The sequence below is a fragment of the Schistocerca piceifrons genome, chromosome 1 (assembly GCF_021461385.2).
Source record: "Schistocerca piceifrons isolate TAMUIC-IGC-003096 chromosome 1, iqSchPice1.1, whole genome shotgun sequence".
Lineage (NCBI taxonomy): Eukaryota > Metazoa > Arthropoda > Insecta > Orthoptera > Acrididae > Schistocerca > Schistocerca piceifrons.
In genome coordinates this window covers 762,232,589-762,255,856 of record NC_060138.1, presented here as the reverse complement: position 1 = coordinate 762,255,856, position 23,268 = coordinate 762,232,589, and the positions used below count along the sequence as shown (strand labels likewise).

General features: G+C 42.9%; 1 protein-coding gene across 1 annotated transcript in view; it reads left to right on the top strand.

The window, feature by feature from the left end:
- Positions 1 to 23,268, top strand: part of LOC124795848 (probable 3',5'-cyclic phosphodiesterase pde-5) — a 762,693-nt gene that overhangs the window by 459,776 nt on the left and 279,649 nt on the right. Inside the window, exon 3 of the mRNA XM_047259933.1 lies at positions 16,792 to 16,947. Within this exon, the coding sequence (XP_047115889.1) occupies positions 16,792 to 16,947 (156 nt within the window). The remainder of the gene's footprint in view (positions 1 to 16,791; positions 16,948 to 23,268) is intronic.

Sequence of the window (23,268 nt, the reverse complement as noted above, 5' to 3'; positions counted from 1 at the left end):
TTAGGTGTTTCATTAATTTGTATTACCTTTCTTGTCTGTCATGGATACCATGTTCAACTATGCTTATAAACGGGTTCCATGTTGTCCTATGTGCTGATCATACTATCGCTTTTGTTTCATTTCTTTCCCGTTGGAATTGCTCTTTACCTTCCAATGATTTCTTCTGTAAGTATTCATTATATGCTTTCTGTTAAACGTTTATGACTTTTTGCATCTCTTCGTTGCAAATGTTTAAACCTGTTTTCCGATTTGTTCCGTGTTTTTCAACTACCATTTCATGTGCTGTTTTATGGCATTTTCTGTACTGAACCATTCTTCGTTTATGTCGTCACTAGTTAGTATTTCGTTGATCAGTTGTTACAGACGCATCTTAAATCTTTTTTATATTGGTTTCATATTCATTTTTATTTTTTGGTTTTTCAGTCTTAACTATAGAGAGAGCTTTTATTTTGCAAGATAGTGGTCTGCGTTTGTATTTCTACCTCTACATACTCGAGTGTCTATTACCTGTGGATCTAATTTTTGGTTAATTTATTATTACATCGTCTCTTACTGAGCGGAAACATCGTTCAGCTGAGAAAGATTTGTAAATGTTTTCTTCTTAAGGAAGATTTTTGTTACCATCAGTTCGTTAGATTTTATGTGTCCCTTAGTTTTTCTCTATTCTCTTTTATAGTACATTCCCTGTTAGTACCTATTAAGTTGGCAGTTTTCCACTTCTAGCATTTAAATCTCTTGCTAAAATTATATCGTCCTTATTATTTGTTTTATTTAAATGTTTCTGAAGTTATTCATAATGTGCGTCTGTTTCTTCCGTCTTCCCTTCATCTGATGCAAAAGTTCCTACTACTGTTAGATGTCCCTCATCGAATTCTAATCTTACCATTAAGGGTCATTCATTTACGGAAGAATACTCAGTTATTTTATTCATCTATTCGCTATCTATTAAAACTGCTATTCCACGACGTGCTCTTTTTGCTTTTATCACTCCACTGTAAAGCATGATGTAGTCCCTCAAATATTTTCTGCCTCTCCAACCGACAGCAAAACTCCACCCAGGAGAGTCTGGTGATTTCTATTCAGGTTTTCTTGCTCTAGATTTTCTTCTTGTAGATTGAATAAAAGTGCCTTCATTTATAGTGCGGATAATAACAAACAGTACATAGAACACCCACAGGAAGTGGAGGAGAAAAGAATGTCTTATGATGATGATGATGATGATGATGATCATGATCAGTTTGCGGAGTGCTTAAGTGTTTGGTTATCAGCGGCCGTACAAAGTCCCAATCTTTCTCACAGTCCAGTCTCGCCACTTTCCCGAATGATGATGATGTGATGAGGACAACATAAACACCCAGTCACCGGACGGAGAAAACTCCTGATCCGGCGGGGAATCGAACCTAGGACCCCGTGATTCAGGGGCAGCAACGCCAACCACTAGAACACGAGCTGCGAACTGACTGTCTGATACCTTGATAGAAGAGGAAAGCGGAGTCGGTATGCAAGACATTGGGGATTCAGTATTACAGAGTTTAACAGAGCTTTAGAAGAAATGTTCAAATGTGTGTGAAATCTTAAGGGACTTAACTGCTAAGGTCATCAGTCCCTAAGCTTACACACTACTCAATCTAAATTATCGTAAGGACACACACACACACACACACACCCATGCCCGAGGGAGGACTCGAACCTCCGCCGGGACCAACCGCACAGTCTATGACTGCAGCGCCTTAGACCGCTCGGCTAATGCCGCGCGGCCGAATTTTAGAAGATTTGCGATCAAATAAGGCAGAAGTCAAACGTAACATTCCTTCAGAATTTCTAAACTCCTTCGAGAGAATGTCAACCAAACGACCAAGTTGGTGCGTAGAATCTATGGATATGGAGACATACCATCAGGCTTGTGGAAAAATATCATCCGTCATAACCCAGAAGATAGCTCTGTCAGAAACTGTGAAAACTATAGCACTATCATTTTAACATCTCCTCATACAAGTTGCTAAGAAGAATATTACACAGAAGAATGGAAATTAACATTGGGGATCTATTACATGACGATCAGCTTGGTTTTCAGAAAATTAACGGCATGAGAGAGGCAGTTCCGGCATAGCGCTTAATAATAGAAGCAAGACTTAAGAACAATCAAGACACGTTCATAGGATATATGGAAGCAGAACCAGCGTTCGAGAATGTAAAATGGTGCAAGATGTTCAAAATGGAATGAACAGTCTAGTGAGTACAAATATGAACTGAAGATAAACTGAAGGGATATGAAAGTAATGAAGAGTAGCAGAAATGAGATTAGCGATAAACTTCACATCAGAATTGATGACCACGAAGTAGAAGAAGTGAAGAAATACTGCTACCTTGGAAGCAAAATAACACTTGATGGACGAAGCGAAGAGGATGCAAAAAGCAGACTAGCACAGGCAAACAGGGTATTCCTGGCCGGAATGAGTCGAGCAATATCGATCGTCGGTCTCAATTTCAGAATGAAATTTCTGAGAGTATACGTTTGGAGCATGTCATTGTGTGGAAGTGGGAAAACTGGAAAAAAAGTGAGTCCGAGGTTTTGAGACGTGGTGCTATGGAACGACGTTGAATTTTAAGTGAGCTAATAAGGTAGGAAAAGTGGAAGTTTTTCGTCGAATAAGAGACGACAGGAGAAGGGACAGGACGATAGCACATGTATTAAGAAACCTCCATGGTAGTAGAGGAAACTGTTGGAAGGAAAACATGGGGGAGAAGAGAGAGACTGGAATAAATCCAACAAATAATTTACGGCGTAGGGCGCAAGTGCAACTCTGAGATGAAGAAGTTAGCATAGAAGAGAAATACCTGGCGCGCTGCGTCACACGTCATAAGACTGCTTTATGAATACAAAAATGTGTCTTTGGGATAGAGATTCACCGAGTAATGGTCTATCGTCCCAAGACGAATCCTGTGACTAGCTTAAAGGTTTCGTTAAGGCTTATGTCGTTCTTCTTTACATACGCCGATCTGCACCAGACAGGGTACGTGTGCTCAGATACAGAAAAGCAAAGTGCTAAAGCGGTGGTTCTAAGTACAGTAGGGTTGACGCCCCATTTGCTGCCAGTTATCTTTCTAGGGTACTGTTCCTTGCAGCTACCTTATTTCGGGATTTTCCGCAGCTGTGATTGTATGTGAAGAACCAGTGAAGCGTCACTCCGAGGTATGTCGGCTGGTCTGTGTGCTCAAGGACGGAGCCATTCCAGTTAAGATGCAGCTAGACCCATTCCAGTTAACGGGCAGCTTTCTACAGTATTTGCTAGACGCGTGTGCAGGTGAAAACCTGCGCTGTGATATCCAAATCGTCACCATAGAGTAAATATATCGTATCTTTGGATATTGTCTGACAGTTCGTACGTATGTTGAACAGGATGGTGGCCAGCACCTTTCCCTGAGCTAGGCCGTTTTTCTACCTACTCCAGCCACTTTTTTTCTTTTTTAGGGCGACGTAGAATTGTCGATTCTGCAGCAAGGATTCTATAATTCTTACTAGTTGATGGTCCCTAGTAATATTATAGATTTTGAGTAATAGTTTCTGGCGGTTTACTGTATCGTCAGTGGCACGTACATCTACATCTACGTGATTACTCTGCTATTCACAGTAAAGTGCTTGGCAGAGGCTTCAATGAACCACTTTCAAGCTGTCTCTCTACCGTTCCACTTTCGAACGGCACGCAGGAAAAACGAGAACTTAAATTTTTCTGTGCGAGCCCTGATTTCTCTTATTTTATCGTGATGATCATTTCTTCGTATGTAGGTGTGTGCCAACAGAATGCTTTCGCAATCGTAGGAGAAAACTGCTGACTAAAATTTCATGAGAAGATCCTGTCCCAACGAAAAACGCTTTTGTTTTAATGACTGCCACTCCAATTCACGTATCATGTCTGTGACACTATCTCCCCTATTTCGCGATAATACAAAACGAGCTGCCCTCCTTTGTACTATTTTGATGTCGTCCATCACTCCCACCTGATGCGTATCCCACTCCGCACAGTAATACTCCAGAATACGGCGGACAAGCGTGGTGTAAGCAGTCTCTTTAGTAGACCTGTTGCACCTTCTAAGTGTTCTGCCGATGAATCGCAGTCTTAGATCGACCAGAGCCCAGCCTGTTGGTAATCTATTTTCACATCCCTCCTGTATTGCTCCGTGAGTCCCAAGATCTGGCCAGTACAAGATTTACCTGGCCTGAAACCATCTTGCTGAGGGATTAACTTTGAATCGATTATGTTATTGATTCGATTAAGGATTCAGCCTTTATACAGTTTGAAGAGTGGCGCAGAAGGAATATGGCCAGATAGTTCCTTCGTGAGTCAGGATGTTTACCTGTTTTTTCAGTGCTATTGGTTCAAATGGCTCTGAGCACTATAGTACTTAACATCTGTGGCCATCATTCCCCTAGAACTTAGAACTATTTAAACCTAACTAACCTAAGGACATCACACACATCCATGCCCGAGGCAGGATTCGAACCTACGACCGTAGCGGTCACGCGGTTCCAAACTGAAGCGCCTAGAACCGCACGGCCACACCGGCCGGCTCAGTGCTATTACCTTGAAACTTTAGGACTGCACTAGAGGTGATAATCAGAAATATCGTGAGAATTGCAGCAACGTCATTCTTTTGAATTATAACGTAGTTCACTAGAAATGAATGTATAGGTCAGCAGGTATAGTTATTTTCATTTAAAAAGAACAAGAAATATTATTTGTGACTTATTAACACAGTCATTTCATGTGGTATTACATGTATGCAAAGATTATCTTCAGAAGAGTGGAGGCACTTAAGTTTTAAGAAAAGCAATTTGTTCTTGAGTTGTATCTCACCATCTCTTAAGGGCAATTCATTTTGTTGCAGTCAGAGTCACTGTAATGCCTTTTCCAGAACTATACATACATGAGAGAGAGGCAACAAAATTCAGTCTTAACAGAAAATGTATTTCTTTCTTTCAGTCAGCAGTTTATTCTGCCAATCAGGTCGTTTTCATTTTTTGACTGCGTATTTCACTCTGACAGGTATTTCACTGCAAAAAAAGGAATAAAATAACATTTTATGCCACAGTGACGTGCAGAACAGAAAAACAGCTTCCACCCGAGCTTTACAACAATGCTACATTTTGCTGCTTCCAATACCGAAGCCCAATCCCAGCGAAAGGTGTGGCCTGCCGTATGCGGGTGATAAATTTGGGCGACAGGAAATTTCTCGAGGATAAGGCCGTCACGGGGTGAACGGGACAGCTGGTAATAAAGCGGCGAGATAGCTGTGGCACTCTCGCTGTGTTTTGGGGTCACACGTCCCGTGCTATCGACCCCCGGGCACGTGCGCCGGTGCCGGGCCTCGTGCAGCCAAGGTGCGGCCACGCCACTCTGCTCTGCACGGCGTGGGACCACGCTACTGCGGTGCGCCTTGCAGCGCGGGCAGCGGATGCGCCTGCGGCCGCACTTGCCGCTGCCTCACCACAACGCCCTGCACGCGCCTGCAGTGTGCGAGAGAGAGCGCCAATACACTTCGCAAATGTCAGCGAAAGTTGCCGAAGATGACCGATGCTGCCTCAGAGCGGGTGAGCGCTGGCCATTGGTCACGCGGATGTCGCGCGCTTGCACACAGCCACGCGGATATCATGTGCTCGTACTCTGCATATAGTCTACAGGCTGACTTCTCAGTGAGAGCATGTGCAATGTGCTTCCCTCACCATTTACCTAGGTTTCACTCGGGATAATACAGTTGTTTACATGGCTGCGAAATGTTGAAGATATTTAAACCCTGAATTAAGACAAAGACTACATTACATAAACCCACCTATCAAAGAGCTATGAGTGGAAAAAAGTGTAGCCCAAAACGTGTAAATACCCATACTTTTTCCATCAAGTAGTTGAGAATGAGAGCATGTTGTTAACTTGCAACAAATTTTACATGTGATATTAAACTTTTTGTCGCTGAAGACTCCCACAGCACAATGAAAGTGAAAAAAGTTTATCACTTATTACATTTTCGTTGTCATGTAGTAAAACTGCAATATGAATAATGACATTTTAATTCATTACCGCTGTACTATTAACTGTTTTCACAACACATTTTGCAGACATTATTCACATATACCACTGGACACCTAAAAAGATATATCATTGTACGACGTCATAAACACTGATCTGCGTGATAATGAAACAACAGGGCGAAATTCTCTAGAGATACAGATGAAATATGTGTGAAAATATGAATACATGTAAAACATATTTGACATGTGTGTACGCAGGCAAAGCCACAGGGAGAAAGCTCACCCTAAATTCCTGGAACGGTTTCAGCGAAATTTGGTATACATATTAGTTACGATCTGAGAAAAAATAATGTGAGGGTATGAACCACTGGGTGCGGATGATACTGTGGGGAGAGAAGAGAGAAAGAGGAGATGGGCAGACAGAGAAGGGGAAGGAGAAGAAGCTAAATCTGAAATACAATGACATTTGTAGCTCCAGTTCATTGTCATTTGGTAAACAAACATATGTTTTGTTGCTTTTAAATTCGTTTTCAGAATAACTCTTTTTTCAAACAGCTCATCAGAAAGTTTGATTTTCGAACTTTTGCCATTGAGACACACTAAAGAATATACAGGGGGGGGGGGGGGGTGGTGACAAAAGTATGGTAACACCAAAAACGGAAGACATTACCATGACTGATAAGGTCTAGGAAACCTGACGCTATTTGAAACAGGTTCCAATCATCCTGGAATGCTTAAATACTAATCCTATATTATTTTCGAGAGAATTTTATAACATTTACCTGACAAAATAGTGACAGTTTCAGGTAATGATGATGGCAATGGATAACGATCATGTCGCAATAACACTGAGACCTGGGGATCGTCGTGGCTAGGACAGATGCGGAAATTCATCCTCATATTCTCGGAACCAGTCCTGGATGATGCGTGCTATCATTCTGTCGTGTTGGGGCACAGCATGACCATTGTGGCACAAACATTGTGCCATGCAATGGACCTGTTCAGTCAATATGGTCACTTAATGCTTGACGGTAAAGCGACTTAGCATAGTAGCCACGGGGCCACTCATGGAATACCATGATATGGCCACTCAATTCATCGTCGAATGGCCGTCATGTTTCACTCTTGAGATGTAAGCTTCGCTAGAACTTGGAAACGCCATTCTTCAAATGCTCCGCAGTCCAAGCTTTATGGTTTCGGCGTCACGTTTTTCTGTCACAGGCATTTGCATCATTGATGAGTGGTTTTACAATTCCATCCCACCTTGCAATTCCCTAGTTATGGAGCTTCATTCATGTTGTTTTGGCGCTGACAGGATTCGCGTGACCAATGTGCAGTTCTGCAGTAACTTTACCAGCAGTCGACTTCTTATTTTTCGTCACAATCCTCTCCACCGACCATTCAACATACACTTCCGTTCCCGTAGTGACTTTGCGCATGAAGTTCTTTCGCTTCCGCTGTATGCGGTATAAATCTTTAATATACTGTCTCTTAGAAACACCGAACACTTCGGCTATTTTGATTATAGAAGCACCTGACTTACGAGCACCCACCTTTTTCCTACCTTCGAATTCGTTTAGCTCTGACGTAATACGCTCACAGCTACACAGAACATTGCTCTGACACTTGCAACGCATTGACAACATGCCGCAGGTGCTGTTCGTGATCAAATACAACAGTCCTACCTGCTGTCCTTGCTAGCGTCTGCATTTACACGTTCCAGCCACATTAATGTGATCGCCCATGTTCGACGTCAACATGCAATAACGTCTCACAGGTGGCAGCACAAGCAGTGGAGAGCATATAACGCATGTCTTGGGGACGTGGAAAACAGTGCAGTCGTTGTCGTAATACGGAAACGAAGTGATATGTGTGACGTTCAATAGGGCATGATCGTTGGCTTTCGGGCCAACGGGGGAAGTATTTCCGAAACGGCAAAGACTGTAAGCTGTCAGCATTCCGCTGTGGTTAAAGTATCCCGTGCACAACAAAATGGCGCTATCCAAAACCATCGCCGAGGCGGTATGGTTTACCACGGGGCATAGATGACAGAGATGTACCATGGAGGCAGACGTGTTCGGGCGAGTAGACGTGCGGCTGCTGAGCAACGACCGCCCAGATAAGCCAAGGGGTTATTAACAGTGTCTAAAAAAATGGCTCTGAGCACTATGGGACTTAACTGCTGAGGTAATCAGTCCTCTAGAACTTAGAACTACTTAAATCTAACTAACCTAAGGACGTCACACACATCCATGCCCGAGGCAGGATTCGAACCTGCGATCGTAGCGGTCGCGCGGTTCCAGACTGAAGCGCCTAGAACCGCTCGGCCACGCCGGCCGGCATTAACAGTATCTGCTCAACGACTGTTCAGCGAACGTTGCTGCATATGGACCTCCGCAGCAGGTGTCTGATTAATGCACCCATGCTGACTGATGCTCATCAGAAACGAAAGCTAGAATCTGTACGCCAATTCCGTAACAGACGTCCACTAAGAGGCGAAGGATGGCCGCTTCAGATTAATCGTCTTTTATGCTCTGTCGGACGGATGGGCGTTGACGTGTTCAGCGTGAAACGTCTGAAAGCAAACAAGATGGGAGCGTTATGGTCTCGGAAAGGTTTTCATGGTATTTGGTGGTCTAGTCATTCTACAAAAGTATGCATCTATCCTTGGGAACCAAGTCCGCCCCTACATGCGTTTTCCTTCAGCGTCTACCAGCAGGATAATGCAACATGTCACACAGCTCGTAGTGTACGTGCGTGGTTCGAAGAGCACCAGGATGAATTTACCGTACTGCTCTGCTCACCGAACTCCCGGGTTTAAACCCAATAGACAATCTGTAGGACCACCTCGATCAGGCTGTTCGCGCGGTGGCTTCTCGAGTGAGAAGTACAGCGCAGCTGGCCGCGGCTCTGAGGCCGGCAAGGCTGCACCTCCCTGTCGGTACCTTCCAGAATCTCACTGACGCTCTGCCTGCGCGTGTCGTAGCAGTCCGCACTGCAAAAGATGATTATTCAGGCTCATTTCAAATCAGAATGCTCTTCGGCAAAAACTGGGAATTCGTAAATTACACTCTAGTTGTGGCAAATAATTTCTATGTGATTGCACGTTAGATTCGTCCCCCCAAGATAGGTTCAAAATAAATTTTATTTTTTAAGTTTTCTTCAATTTTTCTTTGACTATTATACATTGTGTTCGGAAATTCCCGTGACATACCTCTATGACTTGTTCAGGGGGTGAGTACATAATATTCTGAATAGAAACCCTTGTCCAGAAACGTACCGTTTCCGTTCTACGACGGTTTCAATTCACGTGTTTAACTCATTAACTTCTGCTTGAGGAAGTTAATTAGACGCGACGCAGTACAGTTATTAGCTAACATTTCTAAAGGAAACGTAACGAAACATCCAATTATCACTCTAGCACATTTGTTTGTATTAACGTTTAAACACCACGTATTTACATTATTCTGAAACGAAGAAGAACCCAGCATATTGTACGTGTAGAACAGTCACATGCATTACAAGAGCCGCCAACGTTGTTACAGACATTCTACCTGCTGTCTCTTCAGTTCCTAGTGCAGTGTCCGGAACTCGTGCCAAGATAGCTTCCTCAGTGCCTACAAGAGTCTCATAAATTAAACATTGCATAATTTAAACATTGCATGCCATCTTGTCTACGTTTCTGCATACTAGGACAAGCAACTCTGAGACTTTCCTCTTCCCCTCAGGAGACGTGGACGCGTTGCACGTCTGAACTGAAACAGTAGGAGAACGGTACTTTTACGGACGTAGATTTCCATTCAGAATATTATGGACGTTTCTACAGTAATTGCTGGTGGTTTAGAAAGGCGAAAAAAGTCTTCCAATTGCCTCTTGACATTTTCTTGATAAGAAAGTTGCCAATGTGCTGCAATATTATGAACTTTTTTCTGTACTCAGACCCAGTGTCTCTTCTGAAACTTTTCAATCTTAGAGCTCTATGTAGTTTGCATTGACGCATATCGGATCAAAAACCCGGCTTCTAACTAAACGTTTACTCAGAGTTAGCCCTAAACACTTTCGGATAACTTTTGACGTCCATCAGCATTCCACAAACGTTTTAGAAGACTTTGGATTTTAAGGGTGGTGATGTTAATCTTAGCAGTCACGGAGAATTCCCTTTGTCCACTTATTTTTTAGTACTGCAAACAAGAACTAATTGCATAATTATATCAACAAGACATCCATATTAGATAATGGTAGCAGTTTTAGTACAGTTGGGGAAGGTGTTGCTTATTATGAGTGTCTGTTGGCTACATTCTCACCTTCGGCTGCTTACGTAGAGTATTTGCGCACGTTACCATTTGGAGAGGGAAATACCGGCAAGTGCAGAGTTAGTTAAAGTGGACCGTGGCGGTAGAAAAACTGCTAACGACCTGGCCCACAGAGTATTTTTACGTTGCATTTGTTACACTATAAAGCAAGTAAAACCATGCTCAACCGGTACGTTGGTCTGAACATTCCATTGCTTAATGGTGGTAAATGTAAATGAGCGTTTGGCGTAATTGGCCGGGAAGCCCCTTACGGGGCAGGTCCGGCTGCCTTGGTGTAGGTCTTATTACATTCGACGCCACATTGGGCGGCCTGCGTGCCAGATGGGGATGAAAATGAGCGGAGAAAATCCCCGACCCAGCCGGGACTGAACCCGGGCCCGCGTAGGACGGCAATTTTTTTTTTAATGGCCAGTTCTAGAAAATGTGATTCTTAAAGTGTTCGATAATTCCACTTCACTGTGTTTCATTTCGTATCTCCAACATATCTAGCGTAATATTGTAGTTATCGATAGGCTAAATCTAAATCTCGTATGACTAGGGCCTCCCGTCGGTTAGACCGTTCGCCGGGTGGAAGTCTTTCGATTTGACGCCACTTCGGCGACTTGCATGTCGATGGGGAGGGAATGATGAACATTAGAACAACACAACACCCAGTCCCTGAGCGGAGAAAATCTCCGACCCAGCCGGGAATCGAACCTGGGCCCTTAGGATTGACATTCTGTTGCGCTGACCACTTTTTTTTTCATTAAATTGCCTTTCGCGGGCAAGTGCTCACCAACTTTTTTTCATGGACGGGAGTCTCGCTCGCTTCCCACTTTATTTTTTTATTTTTTTTTATTTTTTCATTTTGTTTTTGTTTTAAGGAACAAATAATTGCCAGCATTTGGGTTTGAACTGGCGACTTAAACACAGTAGCCAGGGTACTAAGGAAATTTTTTTAATGCTCTGATCACTTTTTTGCCATTCAGCTATCGGGGCGGACGCTTAATGGTGGTGGGCCCTTGACTTCTATCCATCTCTGAACCGACTTACACAACCAGTTATAGGGGGACCAACAGTTCAACATGTACACTGAAACGCGACGTTACTTGTCTCGAAACTTTTCTCGTTGTTACAGATCAGAGAAGCGATAAATAACAAAAAAAAAAAAATGTATGAGGACTAAAGGGGGTCAAACCCCAATCTGTCAGCTTTGTAGTCTGCAACTTAAGTACTGATCCACAGAGGCATGCTTCTGAACAAACCATTAATAAGTTATTTATCAAACAGAAACTGCACTGAGAAAAGCAAACAAACACCAGTTATAGAAACCTGAAACAAAGAAAATACGGTGGCTATCTACATTACTCCTTATTTAACTCAAGAACAAGTTATTCACGAAAAAAATCGTTACGAACTTTTCGCAGCTTTGACAATAATGCTCTCCAATGTCATCATTTCAAAGCCAGCCTTCAAATTCAGTAACAGCTCCTCAGCGAGAAAGGTGAAAAGACTTTAAGTCTCTTATCCTTCTTTTAACTGTTTCTCGTGATTCACAAGTAAAATCAGCAGAAGGTTAATACGGGTGATAAAATGAATGCTGAAATAATATAGTTCCTTCAATTTCTTTAAACACTCACCTCTTCCACAGTTTAAACATAAACCTCCAGAAGCAAAAACCCGGAGAAAATATTGATTGTTTTGAGATGAAGGGTACGTTTCATATAAGAATGAATGCCGCAGAGACCTCTAACGTACTAAAATCTAGTCTTCAGTGTTAAAACCAAAGCTTTTGTATATTCGAGGGGACCTCAAAGTATAAGTTATTGTAGCAGACAAAGTAACGTTTATTGAACGCTGAACTACACTTTCATGTGACACATATACATGACACTGTTTTTCTACATATTGGTTCAAATGGCTCTGAGCACTATGGGACTTAACTGCTGAAGTCATCAGTCCCCTAGAACCTAGAACTACTTAAACCTAACTAACCTAAGGACATCACACACATCCATGCCCCAGGCAGGATTCGAACCTGCGACCGTAGCGGTCGCACGGTTCCAGACTGTAGCGACTAGAACCGCTTGGATAATCCGGCTGGCCTTCAACATATTCACCAAGTCTCTGTAAACAACGTGAAAGCTTTCTGTTTTGACTTTGATACACACCCTGTCATTATCTAATATGATTAAGAGAGGTGATAGTGAGGTAGGCTCAGTTAAATGTTACTGCATGGTCAAAAGAACAGAAAATTAATATGAGAATTGGTTGAATGTCTCTGCATTCCCTGCCTTTGACTTCCTGGCCTGCTGCTTTGATAATTAGGACGAACGATCAAATCGCAGCCCATATAGTAATAATCTAATGTCGTACCACGGAAACGTCTTCTGGCGAGCTTGTGGTGTAAGGTAACCTGGGGAAGCCTGATGGCCTGCTTTAGCATCAGCGATGGGAGATTTATACCGATTTCTTAATACACGATTGATTAGTTGAAGATGCATGTGGTATACCAACACAGTTTCTCAAACAGTGAGTGACTATCAAAACGTTAGACGGCGCTCAATGGTCCCCTAAGCACAATAACTCTGCACAGATATCGGGAAGACACCCACGAGGAGAGTAAATTAAGGAAATCGTTGCTTATAAGCAGGTAAAATATTATCCTTTCGTATATCTTGCGGACACATCTGAGAAACATGCTTTTCTGCTAACCGTTGGTCGTTATTACAGTCACTGGTGACGGGAAACAGGTGGAACTTTTGTTGAAACCAGAGGCATTATGAGCTGTAAGAACGATCCCAAATGTCATCCACAATTGACTGAATCAAGTGATCATTAGCAGAAACGACAGGAACACGACCTAACATGGCCTAAATTTGGACTTCCAATGAACAGTAGCAGATCCGCCAAGCGCAGCAGGCCACTGCTCTGGTGTCGGCAAGGCTACACATCTCTGTCGGTACCTTCCGGAACGTCTCTGACTCTCTACCTGCACGTGCCGTAGCAGTTGGCACTGCAAAAGGTGATTGTTGAGGCTCTTGACAAGTGGTCACTTTAATGTGAGTGGACGATGTATGTCCCAACAGCACTTGAGCAGTTGGCCGGCCGGTATGGCCGAGCGGTTCTAGCCGCTTCAGTCTGGAACAGCGCGACCGCCTCGGGCATCGATGTGTGTGATGTCATTAGGTTAGTTAGGTTTAAGTAGTTCTAAGTTCTAGGGTACTGATGACCTCAGATGTTAAGTTCCATAGTGCTCAGACCCATTTTAATTTGCGCAGTTGCGATCATTCCGTGCTCCGTAGAAGTGGGGGAAAGCACAATGAGTTAAATCTGAATCTGACCAATCATACTCTCTCCATCCTGTCGTAATTTTCCACCCTCGTCTGAAACTATGTCTTACTCTGTTGTCTGTGCCTCCATGCGCTCATGAGTGCTACTCTCGCATCCAACGGAAGGGGATAAAAGCTCGTTAGATTTTTTTTTAAGTCAAGTCATCCTCTAGCTCACAACTCTGAGTCCCTCTGTCTCTGTGACCACTGGACAGTCTTCGTCGCCTGCGAAACAGCGCACTGTTTCAGGTAGAGGGAGGGCAGCGGTCCTGTTGATTTGAAACACTCCAGTCGTGGGCAGTTCGAGGCTACGCGTTTTTCTGCCCCTTTCTGGTCCTCCACCTGTATCCCTCATGTCCAAAACTGACAGTCTCCGTCGAGTGTTGAGGAGAATTTTTTGTTAAAATTTGGACACACCAACGTTTCTCTTGTTTGCGGTTCCACATTTTTGTCATCTCCCTCACGCAGATACCACCTTCTCCTTTCCAAAGTAACTTTCTCTTTCAGGTGAGATGTTTTCGTTAAAATTTAAATATATGAGGTATCCAAACGGACGTTCCCACCCATCTGGACCTTCTCCTTCCCGTGCCACACGATGCGTTAGTTAACAAGTGACCTGATTTTTGACCACACTACCACCCAACTATAGTCACACATAGAGTAAGGAATAAAGGAATTAAATGAAATAAAACACCTAGATGTTCCGTCTCGCTTCCAGAAGGCTTTAGTGCCGTCTCGCCAAGGCAAGAAATCAGCATGGCAATAATTTAGTATTGCGCCTTTGGCATGTTGCATTGATTGCACATTTCGTCAGTCTGTATGAAATGGATCAATAATCACGTTTCAAACGGTCGAAAATTCTATCAATCGTTGTTCAATACCTCGATGGTAGAAATCCACTCCTTAAACAGATAGCCATTCGTTTGAAAGTCCTCGTCGGCGGAAAATTCACGATCGCAGCAAATCAGTTCTTCGACTGTCTAGGTATGTCGCTGTAGTCGATTCCGGTGACCTTCCATCCCGATCATCATCGTCTGCATCTCTATGGCTTTGATTAAACTGTTGGCATCATTTCATTGCGGCTGGACACGACATTACATTTGGTCCATATACCGCCAGAATTTCACGATAAATCTGTGTGAAATTTTGATGTTTTGCCCACCAAATTCGTACTGTCACGTATGCTTCAATTTTGGAGTACGTTTCTAGCTGCCGCGCCATTTGATTCCCACACTGTGATGCACGTGTTACCCACACCACAACAGAACTGTCCGCAGGAAACTCGGGACAAGTACTCTCTTCTGATAATGCTCCAGTCTTGTTGCGCAGTGGCCTTATACTGGTTGGTTGGTTGGTTGGTTTGGGGAAGGAGAGCAGACAGCGTGGTCATCGGTCTCATCGGATTTAGGAAGGATGGGGAAGGAAGTCGGCCGTGCCCTTTCAGAGGAACCATCCCGGCATTTGCCTGCAGTAATTTAGGGAAATCACGGAAAACCTAAATCAGGATGGCCGGACGCGGGATTGAACCGTCGTCCTCCCGAATGCGAATCCAGTGCCTAACCACTGCGCCACCTCGCTCGGTCCTTATACTGGGACGACAAGTGTGACCTGATATTTGAAATCCTCAGATATACAATGTGATTAAGCTGTCCCTACCACAGTCCTTTTAAACCACCCGGAATACCATATCTGGCATACAAAGTTCACGCGCGAGATTTTGATGTTCTCTCGCTTGCTACGCGCCAACTATTAGCCCTACAGAAAAATGAACTGAACCTTTCTTGTGGTAAATTTGATATAGTTAAATTTTGTGCTGAGATGCGTTTTCGATGGAGGCCATGGTTTTCGAGTTATTCAAGAAAAACGTAAAAAATTGGTATTCAAACGCTCCTCCACCTCATCCCTCACCTGTCAGAATTCCTAGTGTATTGTTCGTAGCACTTCCACCTTCCACTGAACGAAAATTTCCGACTATACTAATTATTCCCGATATTCGTCCTGTTTTGGTCTTCATTGACTGGCCTTACTAAGTCACCTGATTAGTCTAGCACTTACAAATTGTAAAATTGACGATTGTTTAAATTTTGTGTAAGAATTTTGTGAAATTTAATAACATAAAATAAACAATCGCATCGTTGTAATCGCCAGACCTTCTAACTTCGTAACTACAGTGCTGGTAATCGTTCAGTTTGCATCTAATTGTCATCGTAATTAGCCGGTCGGAGTGGTCGAGCGGTTCTAGGAGCTACAGTCTGGAACCGCGCGACCGCTACGGTCGCAGGTACGAATCCTGCCTCGGGCATGGATGTGTGTGGTGTCCTTAAGTTAGTTAGGTTTAAGTAGTTCTAAGTTCTAGGGGACTGATGACCTCAGAAGTTAAGTCCCATAGTGCTCAGAGCCATTTGAACCATTTGTCATCGTAATTAATTTCAGCGTAACTTTTGCAGAAGTCGTTTTTCTTTCATTGCCGTAACGGGCACGTCTAAATTAGTAAAGGTAACGAAATAACAAAATATGCTGGCGTAATAGCCCAATCAACAGCGACCAAAAATGATCGAATTCTCAGTATACTCTAGAACCTTGTATCTTACAAAAGCACCTTTCTTTTCCTTGCATGTAGCAGTACGCGCCGAACGTAACGTATTGTTACATTTGACTATACATCTCTATAACGATGGGTACCTGAACGAGCACACAACGTTTGAGCATGAATATTTTCAGTGGAAAATATTACAGTCCTCAGTGTTGCGCGACCAGACTACAGCAGAGCGTATTTGTGATAACGCATTCAGAACGGCTCACCTAGAAGAAACTCATTAACTTGCATTGCATAAAAATTTAGTATCTTGTGACAGCATGATGATGTAATGAAGGCTGCCTGCAGTAGTAGCAGAGGCATCGGTAGCTTCGTCACATCGTGACGCGATCAGGACCCAAAAGAATTACACTGAAATGGACTCTTGACTGCGAAAGCCTTGCAGTTTGGTGTATTGCTGCTCGAGATAATAATGCTCATTACCGGTACTGCTCAACTGACGCTTCCATTCTGTTCATTTTAAGCAAGCTAAAATTCGAAATTTTGTCTGTAGCTTGGCCTTTTATATACGTTCTCAGCATGGTCCCCCACTGGTTTGTGTTCCAGAGGTCAGCGCCGAGCAGGTGTCGGCTTTCCTGCGGACGCACTCGGACTTCCTGGAGCGCTACGTGCTGGAGGAGGTGGAGCTGGAGCAGCTGGAACGCTGGATGATCCGCAGCACGCAGCGCGCCAAGGCGCGGGCCGACCCCTCCAACCAGGCCAGTGAGTACTCCCCCTCCTGTCGTCGCTACCTGCTCACTGCTTTATTAACACTAGCCTATGCCACTCGATCGCTAACCGACACATGTCCCTAATTGTGGGAATCCAATTTCACACAATCCTAACTTCGAATACAAATGAAAACGAGGCAGTAAATCGCGTTCGTCATTTGATGGTTAATTACACGCAAATTATTAAAACCAATGTGACATCTTAGTTGATTGTTATGTATAACAAATAGTTCATGATGGAAGGAATCTATGAGTCCATGCAAATTATCGTCTTTGTCAAACACTTTTCTTCGAGTGCAATGACAGAGTAACCACAGAGTTGTTTCCACCAAGTTTCGTATTCGGCAGGAGGGCCGTTAAAATCCAAGTCCAGCCACACAGATTTAGTTTTTCCGTGATTTCCCCAAATCATTTAAGACGAATACCGGGATGGCTGCTTTAAAACAGCGCAGCTATTTCCTTTCTCATCTAATAGCTTGTGCACCACTTCTAATGACCTCGTCGTCGACGGGACATTCAATCAAGTTTCTCCTTTCTTTTTTCAAAATTCGGCAACAAAATCTATCAAGCTACAGATATGGAAAAAACGGATAGTATGAAGAATAACATAATTACTGAAACAATGAAATGATATACCTCATACGTATATGACTTTTTGGATCACGACGCTCTTTGTTTGTCGTAAACGGAAATACGAAGTTAACATTTTTCAGAAAAAATCTTCTGAACAATGAAAAGATACAGAACTAAGTACTTCAAATGTACCCATATGTTCCTGGTGAGTCATCAGATTTTCAGGTGAATTTGTAATCCATTTAGTGTCGATTAGAATGCTGCTGAAACAATCTCTCAAATTACGTGATATCCTGGAACGGCGACGACGCCTCTCAGAATCTGCTCCCGAAATATGGCACAGAAGGCGACAATCAGTTGGAAGTCATTTTCACTGCAGATGTTTGTGTTGTCATCACAAACCCATGTCATCAAAACGAAGAATGTCTTGAACACACAATATGTATGAAACAATTATACGTGGTTTTCCTTTGTGCTGACTTACATTTTAACGACTCATTTTTAGGCCTCCATGCCTCAACCAGTAAAAATGAAACCCTAATGGGATCAGACTGTTGTCCGTCTGCCTTTCTATCTGTCCATCCGACTGTTAAAAACTCTTTTTCTCAGGAACGAGTAACGTATGAAGTTGAAACTTCTCTCTCACACTAAGGTGCACGAACCTTGGCGGTGTACAAAATTTAAGTTTCTAACGGTATGCAATCAAACACACATTTTAATACTCGTAAATTCAGTCATCAAAACGTATAGGGTACTTGCCGTTCACCTAGAATCATATAATTTGGCAAGAACGAAGGTTTCACAGTACAACGTTTGTCATTACATCACAAGAACAGTTTTTTTTTTTTTTTCTCTTTTAGACTGTCTGTCTGTTAAGACCCCTTTTCCTGAGGAACAGTTAGACGTGTCAAGTTGAAATTTATATCAATTTATATCACATATTAAGGTGTATAGTCGATTGGCGGTGTCAAATTTTAACCTTACAAGTCAATGCAATCAAAATATACGGCCATTTATGTCACTTATTTTGATACTCGCAAACTCACTCAACTAAACCTATAGGATAAATTTCGTTGACTTCGAATCATGAAATTTGGCAAGAAGCAAGGCTCAATAGTACAAGTGAAGGAAAAAAATAAGAAAATTGTAACGAAAGTCTTGGAAGTCCTGGGTCCGATATCTTGCCAGTATCGACATCGATAACCAGCAAAAATAGTCAAAATTCTCCACTCCCGGGATGGATGAGCTATCTATGTACATAAGTAAATTTGTACGTAACCCTTAGAGCGAGAGTCCTACTTGCACTTGTCCAATTTTTTTTACTTTAATAAATCATTGCCAGAGCTAAAAGAAGCGATAACGGATAAGAATTCCAGGTCCACCTGGAGCTTCGCGCTTGTAGTCTGGAACTTACCGCTGAGCGTCTGAGTTGAACTGATTCTGTGGTTGCTGTGGAAGTAAATGGAAAGAGGACGTCAATTTCTTCAATTTCTTGCCAATAGCTAGTTCATTGGGGACGAAGCTCAGCTAGACAAAAAACGAGAAGGAATTTTCCGTCGCGCCCGTAAACGGGTCATCTAGAAATTCACCGGAGATACTTAGGGAAATCATGGACAACCAGAATCTGAACCCACAATTCTCTGGTACCAGAGAACATGCGTTAGTATACTGGTCACTGAGCTTGCTCGATATAAAAGCTTCTTAACCGTTCGTTATTTCATTACGTTGTAAACCAAAGCTTTGGCATCATTTTATCTGCATTTGTTGTGGGACTTAAGAACAGTTGTGATGCACTTCTTATCTTTCTTACTGACGAGGCAACGAGTAGTTACCATCACACTTCGTAGTCTCTGATCTACTTTGCCTTTCTCCGTGACAGCGAAGGACTTACTGCCTCGTTCTTTCCCTAACTGAAAATCTGTTCCTTTTCTGCAAAAAAAAAAGAAGAAAAATTGAAGATAGTTTGTTTCAAACTGAGTTTAGTAACGAGACTTCAAGGGAAATGTGGACGCACAGAAAGATATGGAAATATTGCTGCTCATTTCACGACACATTTGATAGTTTACCTTACTATTATTGTGCTGCTCTGTGACAAAAGTCACCACATTTCTTTTTGCGTCAGTATAGACGCACTTAAGAGTATCATATATTTAGTGATTAGGGAGCAGTTCACTCACATGACTAACCAATAACTAATAATAACGGCACGAGCATGGCACACTGTTCCGTTCATGCGCGTAAACAGCATTATATTTCAAATTAGCTGAAATGTAAGGAAGACAAGAATGGCGATGATTAGACTGTTAAAGTCTATCGACGACGAACGTAAATTTCAGTTGGAGACGGATAGGAACGAAATCGGCCTTAGTCATTTTAGAAGAACTCTCCCATCATTCATCTTCAACGAAACGACCGAAATCTATATTTTAATGCGCGGGCGAGGATTTCCCCAGAATGCGAGTCAAATGTTTTACACACTGTTACAACTGGTTTAATGAATAGAAATGCTGCTGAAAGCCATTTTACAATTCAAAGAGTCGCCACAGAAATAAAAGTTACGGGGTAAAGAATTTCTAAGTGATTGGGTCTGCCTGAATGGGAGCTTTCCGATGGCCCTCCCAGCCTTCGCATATTGATACCCTCACTTTCTTCAGGATTGGTTTAATCAAACACTTTATTGATAGTAAGAAAACTGTAGAAATGGTGCAAACGGCATAGCACGGAAAAGGGTGTAATCACAGATACACTGATTATTTGTAAGTATGTGCATACCGCGGTTTACAATTTCTCTGCGTTGCTTTCTTCCTTAACGTAGCGTTAATATGTCTTCTAGTGAGTGATTTAATTCTGCCTTGTATTTACAAACTGTTGCGTGCCAAGCTTCATCGATCCAAGTTCACAGTTCACTGGTACTTACTGCCGTGGAAGACTGATAGGCTAGTTGCCACGTCGTCTTAGGCCATTTATATGGAATCAGTGGCGTTTGTGCTGCAATAGTAGGGAGAGGACTGAGCAGAAAAAGAAGAAGGAGAAGAAGAAGTAGTGTTTACCGTGAACTGGCGTTATCTCGCTGGCGCGTGACGCCAGACCTCACTGGAGGGGAGATTTCAGATCCCTCTTGAAATACCACCTGCTGTCAGGCGCACTAGCACCTCCATACAGTCGTGAGAGTTGCAGTGTGTGACGCTCTGTATACTTACGATCGACTTCCGTTTTGAATCGCTCCAGTACGATATTGTACTTAATTCTGCTATAGCCGAAGATGCAGGAATCGACAACACGGCCCTCTCAGTTACCTCCCAAAAGGCAGAACACACTTCTGGGTCGTTCTTCTCGATATACATGTGGATAGTCATTCGTACATTACTATCAACTACGAGATAGGCAGCCGATGTTTTTCATTTCTTTTTTTCCCCTCACATTATCGACTGAAGTTCAGATGACGTCACAACGGTATACTCCAGTTCGGCGGATAATTTCTCGTGTTGACAACCGTTCTTGCCATAAAGTGATATGCGTACACGATCTAAGCTTGAAATGATCCCTCGAGGCATCTTGACAGGCTCAGTAGAGTACACAAACGACGGTAACCCAATCAGGACTGGTACGCAGTGCTACCCTGAGGATGCTGGTTTACTTGTGCTTGTGGTTGTACGTAACGGCTTCCTGTGCCCAAAGACAATTAAAGAAGAGGTTTCCGATCAAAACGAAAGCTACACAAGACATGACTGTGATGCTCAACTTCGTTTGAGATCAGTAAGTTAGGCGTGTGCTGCACAACGGGATTAGCTACTCTTCTAGCACAGTAGATACAGCTTAGATATGGGACGTTAGGTTAGTGGAACACGTCACTAGGGTGAATGGGGAATGGACTCAGTGTCATTCCTAACAAATGGTAGGCGTTATGACACAAATTGTATGTGTGTGTGTGTGTGTGTGTGTGTGTGTGTGTGTGTGTGTGTGTGTGTGTGTGTGTGTGTGTGTGTGTGCGTGAGTGCGTGTGTGCGTATTTGCGTGTGCGTTTATGTCTTTTGACTCGTTCGATGGGACCCCCACGAATTCCCCTTTTGTCCCAACCTCTTCATCTAGAGTAGCTCTTGCACTCAGTTATTTGTTGCTTATTTGCCAGTCTCTGCCTTTCTCTACAGTTCTATACCCTCCATAACTCCCTCTAGCACCATGAAAGTATTTCTCAGATTCAACACATGTTCTGCCATCTTGTCACTTTCTCTTGTCAGTGTCTTCCATATGTTTCTTTCTTCACTGATTCTGGAGAGAACGTCCTGATTCCTCATCTTACCCGTCCACATAATTTTCAACATCCTGCTCAGTGCCATATCTCAAACGCTTTGATTCTCTTCGTTTCTGGGTTTCCCAGAGACCATGATTCAGTATCATACAATTGTGTTCCAAACGTTCATTTTCGGAATTTTTTTCTGAAATTCGGGCCGATGTTTGATATTGGTAGACTTCTCTTGGCCAGTTCTCTTTGCCTGTGCTTGTCTGCTTTTTATGTCATTGCTCCGTCCGTCATGTACTGTTTTGCTTGCAAGGTAGCACTGTTCCTTAATTTCATCTTTCGTAGTTCCCAGTTTTGTAGTGAAGTGTACTATTAAACTTATTTCTGCTGCTCCCCATTACTTTCTTCTTTTTTCTGTTCACTGTCAATCAGAATTCTGTATTCACTAAAGTGCACATTCCATTCACCTGATTTTGTAAATATTCTTAACTTTCACTAGGATAGAACGACATGAGTCTATTGACTGGTTCGATGCAGCCCGCCACGAATTCGTCCCTCTAATCACTGATAACCTTTTGCTTTGAATTTTAATCCTACTCTTAAACCTTTTTTGTGTAATGGCTTCTTCGATGCATGGACTGAATACCAGATGCGAGATAACATCTCTGTCTTATATCCTTTATATTCCGAGCACACCGTTCTTGGTCTTCCAATTCTTATTATTCCCTGTTGGTTCTTGTATTCGCTTGGTTGAGACTTCCCCTAATGGTTTTAGAAATTCCAAAAGAAAATATTGTGTATTCCTTCTGCTTTATTTGATCACAAGTCTTGCAAAGCTCTACTAAAAAAATGCTTCAAATGGCTCTGAGCACCATGCGACTTAACTTCTGAGGTCATCAGTCGCCTAGAACTTAGAACTAATTAAACCTAACTAACCTAAGGACATCACACACATCCATGCCCGAGGCAGGATTCGAACCTGCGACCGTAGCGGTCGCTCGGCTCCAGGCTGTAGCGCCCAGAACCGCACGGCCACTCCGGCCGGCCAAAGCTCTACTAACCTCTGACTGTAATACTTCATACCTTATGTCTTCCACATCCACTCGCCCTTCTCTTTTATAATACCGGCATGTGTTTCATATACATTCTAGCGTGCAGTTGCTACGTCTGGAGAGCTGCAGTTCAAAACGTAGCGTTAGTTTGGCACTCTTCAATCAAGGTAACTCTTTGTCGCATATTATGTAGATAGTCAACTCATTCCCTATAACGCAACTCATTTCATTTCTCAGCTTAATGAACTGGATTACCATGTTGTCAACTAGAAGTGAGCTACGTAGAGTCATTTAGCATTTGACCTAAAAGTGCTTGGCAGCAGCCAGTATTGTTGTTTTGCGGATTGGACTGGAATTGTGTACGAATTGCGACAATAAAGTAATGAGACTGATTTTCTTTGCAAGATGTGGCAACACTGCAGGCTTGCGTAGGCGCAATATGTTTGAT